This window comes from Littorina saxatilis, linkage group LG14 (assembly GCF_037325665.1).
Source record: "Littorina saxatilis isolate snail1 linkage group LG14, US_GU_Lsax_2.0, whole genome shotgun sequence".
Taxonomy (NCBI): Eukaryota; Metazoa; Mollusca; class Gastropoda; order Littorinimorpha; family Littorinidae; genus Littorina; species Littorina saxatilis.
The window spans coordinates 6,980,386-6,991,291 of record NC_090258.1 but is presented as its reverse complement, the minus strand read 5'-3'; the positions used below and the strand labels follow the sequence as shown (position 1 = coordinate 6,991,291).

At 43.5% G+C, this 10,906-nt stretch overlaps 1 protein-coding gene across 1 annotated transcript in view; it reads right to left on the bottom strand.

The window, feature by feature from the left end:
* LOC138947015 (glycine, glutamate and proline-rich protein-like) overlaps positions 1–3,282 on the bottom strand; it is a 6,554-nt gene extending 3,272 nt beyond the window's left edge. The window contains exons 1-2 of the mRNA XM_070318448.1: positions 3,131–3,282; positions 551–610 (exon numbers count right to left, since the gene is read on the bottom strand). Coding sequence (XP_070174549.1) covers positions 551–610; positions 3,131–3,179 — 109 coding nt within the window. The 5' untranslated portion in view covers positions 3,180–3,282. The remainder of the gene's footprint in view (positions 1–550; positions 611–3,130) is intronic.
* Positions 3,283–10,906: the final 7,624 nt, after the last annotated feature.

Genomic DNA, 10,906 nt, shown 5'->3' with positions numbered 1-10,906 from the left:
CCATATTTGTCTTGTCTCTATCAACAACATGCAATAACAACAGCAAACACAGCGACAACACCATCGCAAACAAAATCAACAACAGCGATGATCTTGGCTAAATTCTATTTTGAAGAATGCGACACATTTTCCGAGAGGTTTTAAAGGCCAACTAATTGTGCACGTAAAACCCTGAGACATTTACTGCATTGCTTTATTATCCCATTGCTGGCAAATTCTAGTCGCTTCCTCGCAGTGGAAAGCCAGCAGCAACAAGAGTCGCGCTACACAGGCGTAAGCGTGCTTCAGGTGTGATCAGCCACCTGCATTTATGGCCGAACGACCTATGTATTTTCACATGCCACAATGACACGGGGATGGGACAGAGAGACCGTCTCTGAATCTGCACATAAAGTTCACCCGTCCCGCGCGGCCTGTGGATTCGAACCCGCGACCCAACGATCACAAGTCCAGTGCTCTGCCAACTGAGCTACCCGGCCACCGCCAAATCAGCAACAACAACAACAACCTCAAAAAAAGAAAATGTGTACAATGGAAACGTTGGCCTCACCTCTGCCAGAAATCCCAAAAGTGTGTAGGAGCATAATATTTCCGTAACAACTGTTAGCGCCTGAAAAAAAAGCACAAAAAAGTTGATAGTAGACATGCACCAAGAATAAATAAAACAAGAGGCGAAGCCTTCAAGGCTCCCGTAAGAAATCAACAAACAGTAACATAACACAAACTCACTCACTCCGTAACACACACACACAAACACACACACACACACACACACACACACACACACACACACACACACACACACACACACGCACACACACACACACACAGTTAAAACTAACGCATCATATCAACTCCATGTATAATTTTCAAAAGAAGGCAAACAGATAAAATGACTAGGGTAATAGGTTAGGTACCTGCCATGTGGGCACTTTTTCCACTGCTGTCCTCAGTCCTATACTTTTCATCAAGACTTGTCACCATGCCGAGTAGATCTAAATTCGGAAGTCTTCATGTGGCTGAGGCATAGCGTCGATCTTGTTGTAGGTTAACCTCCTTTCTGAAACAAATGGCAAAATGCGATTAGTTATGATGACTACAACCTACACAAATATAAACAGTGTTTTGAAACAGAATAGTCAGGTTATACAAGCCACTTTACCTATGCAGCATGGTAACCCTACAATATGCGAAACATGTCGACTGCAGCAGCCTGGTTCTTAAAATAATTCTGACGGTCAACACAGCCAGAAATGCCAACAAAGACAAGAAAGCTGTGGCAAGGTAAGCTTACCAAACGTTACATAGCGAATCATATGATAGTGCGTAAACAGCAAACAGTAGATCTACAATCAAAGAGAGGATCGAGTCTGGAATGAAACGCGATACAGATCTAGCATTCAAAAACTGTCTTTCACGTTCAAGGAAGTTGTTGCAAAGTACTTAAGACTTACTAAATTGTACAGACAAAACCATGACAGTGCATGTTTTGAATCTGAGGAAAAAATCGTGATCATTTTGACTTTGAGAGCAGATTCATTCCGTTTCCTTATATCTGCATGTTCAAGTAAATGGTGGACAGTTTTTTTCGGGCAGAGTAAACTTAACTTGAGACTCTACTGCAAGTCTTGAAATTCACATAAATCGAACCACGAGCAAAGACATCCAAACATTACAGGCACTTTAGATCAACTCATTTCACTAGAGGTGACTGCCTAGCACTGTGTTTGACATCCGTGTCTGCTGAAATAAAAAGAAATTAAAACAAAACGGATTAACAGTAGGTGACACGTTATCAGAGTGGGAGACACTAGATCTGTCTCTGAACTTACCGGGATACGGCTGCAAGATCGACACTGACTGCCGCGCTTTCGACAGCTCTTCCTCGCGTGGACATTGGAAACACGCTGTGCAGATCAAATTGTAGGAAATCTCCCTTTGGTATCTTCTTTATTTACTTTTCTGGAGCTTAGAAACCGAACAACATGAAATCGTCTTCCCCGGCGAATCGGCGAGGTGAGAACTGGACCACAATCCTTCGCGCGACCCCTGACCTGATCTTGACACCTGACCTGCCGTCTACATGCCAAACACGACACAAATCAGTCAACTGCTTGTACCCCTTCAAAACCCCCCACCACCCGTTTTCTTTGGATACACGCTTTAACTACACACATGCCGACACAATGTTGATCATTGCTTCAATAATTTGAAGATGGTGCTTGAAAATTAACCACGTGAAATGAGTATTTCGGTGTTTAGCCAAAAATGTTAAAGTTTCTACCACAGACATACACACATACATACATACGCACGCACGCACAGACAGACAAAGTTTACCATCGCATAGGCTACACTTACGTGAGCCAATGAGGCCTGAATTAAAAAAAATTGTGTAAAGGTAAATATTTGTTTTTCTTTGTCCCTTCGTTTACTTTAATTTTTTTTAATTTTAATTTTTTTAAATTTTTGGGTAAATAATAAAATAAAATAAAGAAAGGGCCGGAGAAAAGATCAGAAGGAATGCAAGAATGATCAAAGAAAGATATAAAAGGAGGAACCAATAAAGAAAGAAAAGATGGAAGGAAGAAATTCGGACGAAGGGAAGGAAGGGAAAAAGAAGGAACCTCGTCTCAAAGAAAACAACGTAGTACCAGAGACAAAAAGAAATGAAAAGTCAGCTGAAATCAAAGCCTCAAAACTGCCCTACAAATCAAAACATGCTATAAATACGTTATAAAACCTAATTGATTAACTCACTAACAAAGTAACCAGCTAATTTACTAACTATAATACTAGCTAACTAACTAACTAACCAACTATCAACACAAATGAAAAGTAAGCTGCATGAAAGGCTCAACTAACTAACTAACTAACTAACTAACTAACTAACTTTAACCAACTATCAACACAAATGAAAAGTAAGCTGCATGAAAGGCTCAAAGTTGGCCTAAAAATCACAACCTGCTAACTAACTGATTCACTCACTAACTTACTAACTAACTAACTAAATTACTAACTAACTTACTCACTAACAAGCTCTCTTGCTAATTAACTAACTATCCGATTAACTCAGTAACCCGGCAACGAACTACGTAACTAACTTGTTAACTCAGTAAATTCTACTCACCGTACGCCCCAGAAATGGCGCAGGCAACAACACACAGCAACAAAATCATCACGTTTTACTTTGATCCCGCCGACAAACAGCTAGCTGAATGTCTGGGCCAACACGTGTACATAGGTCTCTCACTCTCCATAACCCCAAAACCAGATAAAATCAGGGGCCGGAATGTTCGCTTTTACCAAGCAGATTAAGAAGGGTCACGAATTTCGTGCCGTTGCCATTTTAGGTCGTAAAACGTCCTAACTTTTGGGCACACGGTCCTTCTGATTCCTAAACGCACAGAAAATCTGCTTGCCGACAGAAACGGGTGGCCATTTAGACGAAGTAAACTTTGCGGAATTTGTTGCCTTATGGGGGAGGGGGGATGTTGGGGGGGCTCCCCACGGACGCCCGTCCTAAAGGGTCCCGGGACCCCCACTTTTAATGTTTAGAGGGTCCCGGGACCCCCGCTTTTAATGTTTAGAGGGTCCATGGACCCCCGCTTTTAATGTTTGGAGGGTCCCGGGACCCCCACTTTTAATGTTTAGAGGGTCCATGGACCCCCACTTTTAATGTTTAGAGGGTCCATGGACCCCCACTTTTAATGTTTAGAGGGTCCCGGGACCCCCACTTTTAATATTTAGAGGGTCCATGGACCTCCACTTTTAATGTTTAGAGGGTCCATGGACCCCCACTTTTAATGTTTAGAGGGTCCCGGGACCCCCACTTTTAATGTTTAGAGGGTCCATGGACCCCCTCTTTTAATGTTTAAAGGGTCCATGGACCCCCACTTTTAATGTTTAGAGGGTCCCGGGACCTCCACTTTTAATGTTTAGAGGGTCCATGGACCCCCACTTTTAATGTTTAGAGGGTCCCGGGACCCCCACTTTTAATGTTTAGAGGGTCCATGGACCCCCACTTTTAATGTTTAGAGGGTCCATGGACCCCCACTTTTAATGTTTAGAGGGTCCCGGGACCCCCACTTTTAATGTTTAGAGGGTCCCGGGACCCCCACTTTTAATGTTTAGAGGGTCCATGGACCCCCACTTTTAATGTTTAGAGGGTCCATGGACCCCCGCTTTTCATGTTAAGAGGGTCCCAGGACCCCCGCTTTTCATGTTAAGAGGGTCCCAGGACCCCCGCTTTTCATGTTAAGAGGGTCCATGGACCCCCGCTTTTCATGTTAAGAGGGTCCATGGACCCCCGCTTTTAATGTTTAGAGGATCCCGGGACCCCCACTTTTAATGTTTAGAGGGTCCATGGACCCCCGCTTTTAATGCTTAGAGGGTCCCGGGACCCCCACTTTTAATGTTTAGAGGGTCCATGGACCCCCACTTTTAATGTTTAGAGGGTCCCGGGACCCCCACTTTTAATGTTTAGAGGGTCTAGGGCTCCCGACGCGGGTTTTAGGGGGTCCCAGGAGTCCATGGTCCCCAACCCCCCTGTGGCATTGTTATCGCGAAAAGTGTGATATGAAGTGTACTTTTTCATCAAAATATTCGAAGAGGACACTTCAACTATACCTTGTTTAATGGAACACACACACTTTTCCATATTGTTCCGGGCAGAAATTGGCATTTGGCTATATACTTGACTGACGCCTACAGTTTGAAAGAGTACATAAATTATACGCTACCCACGATCGCGGAAATTTAGTGCATCCCGGGACCCGCTTTTTATACGTTTAGTGCGTCCCGGGCCCCCTCAGTAAATATCTTGTACGTGATTTCGGCTTCTAGTGAGTATAGGACGCAGGGACGCGCACTTTGGGGATTACTGGGGGATATCTTAATCCCTCAATCTCTATTGCATGCACCCATCAGATATTTAAAACAGGGCGTGCTTTATTTACTGTAACTCTGACACACTTTTTGAAGAACAATAAGAACTGATAAGAAATATACGTTACCTTGAGAAGGCACACGACAATGAAGACACATGAACAGAAACAATTGTGTTTGTTTGTTTGTTTGTTTGTTTGTGTGTTTGTTTGTTTTGTTTTGTTTTAAACTAAGTTGACTGCCACCAAGATCACACACAAGATAAACTTTTCCCGCAAAGAAAGTCATTTCTTTTAGGGAGCAGCAACAAAAGCAACAAAAGCGACAGCAACAAATATAAAACACACACACACACACACACACACACACACACACACACACACACACAAACACAGAGAAGCCGTATATATAGAGAGATAGATGACAGTGTATTTTTCGCGTGGCTATAAATTGATTCGACCTTTGCACTTTTACAGTGAGGATAATTTACGGGTCCAATTGACGTTCTGGACACTGCGGTGACCTTCTAAAAATAGTAACAGAACGCCGGGAATATTCGAAGATTCCCCCTCCTACTGTAGTGCACCATACGAAGGAAGGGAGGTAAACGCTGAAAACATGGAGAAGATAAGGAAGAGTTATGCCGTAGTTGATCCTCCCAAAAAACCAAAATCCACCAATAACTCCCTAACCGTGTGTTTGACTGGTCCCAATTTTTGTAAGGACCGTCTCAGGAATGTATAGAACCTGTTCACCAAGTTTGATGACGATCGGTCCGTTCATTCTTGAGATCTACTTGCGAACACAAACAAACACACAAACAAACACACAAACAAACAAACACATCGAGTGAAACCTATACACACCCCTATACCGGGGGTGTAAATACACACACGCACACACACAAACACAACACACACACACGCGCGCACGCAGGCACGGATGCATACACGCTCGTGCACGCACACAAACACACACACTTACACACACGCAAATACTTACACACACACAGACACAAAGACACACACACACATACATTCTTTCGTTTTTCCTTCCAAACACACTCAAGAACACACGCACACTCACACTGACACACACACACACACACACACACATACACAGACACTGACACAAACACACACACACACACACACACACACACACACACAAATCTCACAACAAATAAGGACAACACACACACACACACACACACACACACACACACACACACACACACACACACACACACACACACTCAAACACACACACATACGTATACCTTCTTGCCCCATCCCCATACAATGACAAGGTGACCTACATTCAACGCACGTGACTCCCGCATCTTACTCGTGGCCACAACCAGTGTTGACGAAGCCAGTGAAGGGGCACTGCGCCAGGTGCTGCTCAGTACCAGCACATCTCAGCGATGTGGCAAACACCGGGCCTACCCCTTGTCCGAAGGTTGCTTCCCCTGAGACCGCCTTTGCACCCTCTCTGTATTTAAAAAACCAACAAAAAACAAAAAAAACACACATGAAAAATAAGACACACAAATTAAATATTTATAACGCTTTTACACCCTCGCTGAATAAAACGACAACAAGCAAACATACACACACATGTATACAAAAAATAAGACACACTAATTAAATAATCATAACAAGAATGTTAAACTTTAAGGAACGCTTCACTGCACAAACGAGACTTTCACTACCGCCTCGACCAATCGGGTTTTATCATAATGATTGACAGAGGAACACTTACAGTCGGTTGTTAGCTCTACTCCAACAGAGATGGAAGTAAGCAGACACACTAACAAACAAAAACCTTATTGACGAGCCGCTGGTCACCCTATGGGAGGGGTGAAGGCAAAATTGGTCATCACTGAGTTTGTGTAACACAGGAAGTTGTGAAATACGTCATCCTATGGGAGGTGTGACGGCAAAATTGTTCGGCAAAATTGTTCAACAAAAACATCATAGGTCGAACTGTGCAGGGTCAACCGCAACAAACTCTAACCATTCATACTTTGAAGTATTTGAGTGACTTATTTACCGATGTGTCAACTGATAATAGGTTTGGTTGTGATCATGATCAATCAGAATAATGTAGGAATAAAAATGTATGACAGTTTGGTATGATGCCATGTAATTCACATATGCTGAAATATGATATTATACATCATATAATATTAATATGGCTATTGCCATGACCATGAACCCCAAGAAAGGTTTAATGTTATGTAAAATCAAAATACCAAAATCAAGCACCTATTACACGGCTGTTCCTAGCTTACGATTAAGTTGGCAGCTAAATAGGTCATGACCCTCGGTCACGGCTGCTCCCTGTATTTCGGTCCCTGCTGCCAACGCTACAGCGCGCGAGCAACGAAAAGCCGTCTCGCCCCGCGCAATACTACCGCATAATGCGTAACGCAAGTGTGTCAAATGTGACCACCCCTTTTATGATAGCAAAGAGGGCAAAGGTGCCCCGTATGATTTCCGTTCTTTTCTGTGGAAAAAAAGCAGGTGTGTGGATGGATCGTGTCGCAATTCCGTTGCGTTCACGATACCACCCTACATCTGCGGGATTTGATTTGGTTGTTTAATTGAGGAGACGTTTTCCGGGGAGTCTTGTACGTTGTAAAGTTTCATATGTGTCGGTGATTGTTTGACCACACGCGCACATTCAGGAATCGGCGGAAATCGACATTTTTGGGCCTCGGACATACGTACAGGGTTGCTCGCGCACCAACGCACACCGTGTACACGATCGACCCCCGTCCCCCACCCCCACCCCCACATAAATACACACGGTGACATACTCTGTCAGTGATACTCTATCTCTGTCTGGCTGTCTGGCTGGCTGGCTGGCTGTCTCTGTCTCTCTCTCTCTCTCTCTCTCTCTCTCTCTCTCTATCTCTATCTCTCTTGTATGCTTCTTTAGGTTTTTTTTTACATTTAGTCAAGTTTTGACTAAATGTTTTAACGTAGAGGGGGGAATCGAGACGAGGGTCGTGGTGTATGTGCGTGTGTGTGTGTGTGTGCGTGTGTGTGTGTGTGTGTGTGTCTGTCTGTGTGTGTCATATCCGGCTTTTCGTGAAAGTTGAGGCGGCACTGTCACGCTCTCATTTTTCAACCAAATTGGTTGAAATTTTGGTCAAGTAATCTTCGACGAAGCCCGGACTTCGGTATTGCATTTCAGCTTGGTGGCTTAAAAATTAATTAACGACAACAACAACAACAACAACAACAACAACAACAACAACAACAACAACAACGACGGCTGTAACACGACGGCTGTACTATGACTGACTGACCGATATGGATCCGGGTTGTTGATATACTGATTTTAAAAACACATTTACAGTGACCTAACCGTGCGGTTCATTGCGTGAATAACTTTGAGTAGGCCGACAGCTTTGTCTCGGACACAATGGTATCCTGACGGAGGCTGAGATATCATTGCAGATTTGTCAACTTTTTTCTGCGACTTTGTTCCCAAACAGTGCGAATATTGATTCTTAAACGGATCGGGTACCGACCTCATGTGGCCTTCTTCCGGTTGTTTACAGCTATGGCGGCACGCACACGTTTCTGTGTGATTACCATGCTGTGCAGGCACACACGTTATGGAAGAGTGACATCTTCATTGTTGTGCAGTCCTGGCTGAATAATACGAGTGTCGGTGTTGATTATTCAAGCAAAAAGCAGGTATAATTTCAGCTTATGAGGATAACGTTTATCGTCGCCTATTCAACTCAAGTCGCTCTCACTCTCAGTCACTGAGCGAGTTTTCGCGAGGAACAGGGTTGAGCTACGGTAGGGTCACTGCGCATGTCTGGTTTTTTTCTTCGCGGAAACGCTGTTGGGTTGTGTCCAGTCGCGTCCCTTGCAACAAGATGGCGACAAGCGCGTTACGGATTTACTGTTGTGAAGAGTTGATGGACGACGATGATGAACAAGCAGTACTGTTTTATTGTTGATGTGAATGTAATGCCAAAACATCGAACTATCGATTCGAACGTCAATGAAGAAGTGAGCGTGAAAATCGAGCGCAAAACAGCCGGGTAAAAGTTCAGGGCGCTAAAGTACATTTGAGCCGAAATCGCACCCAAACTCCTGTTGACCTCATTTCTTCCCAAAATAAACATCACTGCTAAAATAAAATGCACTAAAACCAAGACAGTATCCAACCCAGTATCCTTAATTTTTGAAAGGCTAAGTGATTTACAACAAATGTCTTCTCACAATCCGTAACTTTGTCAAAAAATATTTGCAGAAGTTTCTCACCTCGCCTTGGCAGCCATCTTGGAACTGGAGAGACCCTACGCAGGAAGCAAGGTTGAAAGTTGGTTAACCGGTGACGTCACTCCAGTCGTACCGGACCGAGTTTTTGCGACCTCCGGTTCGACTCGAGTCACCTTAGTTGACGCCAAAACTCGCTCCATGTCAGACAGTCTCAGTCTCACTCTCGCTGTCACTGTCACTGCTTCTATATTTCTAACTCGTAGTGTTGCTTGTAGTCGGAGTACTAGTACTAGAGACCCCGACTCGTTACGCAATGCTTTTCCTTACTGTTGTCTGGTTTTGTTTTTACGGAGCCTGATTCATTAAGAATAAGAGCGCAAAATCTTCTTTTAATTTAATCTAAATGGGTCTGACTAAAGACTGCGCGACCGTGCGCGACCAACTAAAACATGTTCATGTAATATTTTTATGTAGTATCTTCACAATATTATCTGACTTTGTACCAAGTTTTAAGTCATAGAAATAAAAAGTGAAATTTATGATAAAATTTGAAGCGTTTTCGAAGAGCGAAAGTGAAAGTGAAACTGAAAGCATCGGAATTCTGCGTCCGACTTTAGTAGTAATAGTGGTAGGGACTGGAGTGATTTCCATGAGCCTTTTTTTTAGCGTCCCATCTCATTAGGCAAAAAAAAAAAATAGTCTGGTTACGGTAACATAGGCAACAAAAATAGGGTCGGTAGGTCGGGATTTTTTATTTGTTTGTTTCCCAAATGCCAAATAAAAGTCTAGGGTCGCGCGAAAAAATAGGGTCGGTCGGGATAACGTAAACAGACTTTTTTTTTTTTCCTTTTCAAATTTGGGGTCCTGATTTGGCCTATCCAGGTTTCCCAATTGCTTCGTTTCTGGCCGATTTATGTGGAGCACGTGATACGCACAAAAAATATTGGCGGTCTAGAAGTGTCGTCTGCGCAATGATCGCGGCGGCTTTCTTGACCGCCAAGGACAACCACGCACGTTGTGAGACTTCATTCATTAGACCTCAATATGGTCCGCTGGACCCAAAAAGCAACAACAATCAATCATTATCAAATTTGTTGTAGGTCAATCATATTAACATGCTTGTTCGCATTGTTAACCCTTACACTGGTGCAATTCCATGGGTGTTACTTGGAAAAATCAAAAAACCTGAAAGGCAGGGGCCGCTGAGGCCCTGGCGGGGCACAGGGGCAGCGCCCCGTTGGGAGGTTCAGGGGGGCTACGCCCCCCTGAAGCTGAAGCAAATTTGCCAAAATGAAAGCATATAGTGGCCATTTCCAGCATTCTCACAGTCAGAAACCATACAAGAAGAAAAGAAGCAGAAACAAAAAAAGTCCACAAAAATAATACAAATGGGATACTTTACTGTCCCAATCAACCAAGCAAAATCACCGTCAATAATTCAAAAAAAATTCTAGAGCATTCGAAAATGTCTGACAAGAAACAAGGCATCCCGCGTTTTCTTGAGTTGAGTGGCATTATCAAAGCCACACACAAACACTGCTTCTGATCTGAGTCCTATAATGTATCCATGCGAGGCTTTTTGAAGAAGGAACGAATGTCTCCTGCACTCAGTAAAGCAGCACGTTTCCCCCCTTTCCCAACCATTCCCACCTCCACTTGTTTGTAACACCTTCCTCTAGTTTTTCAAGTTTAGAAGGATCGACATCACCACTGATGTAAGGCATTTTGATCGAGCAAAATGCTCAAGTTTGAAAGAAAGTTTCTGGACA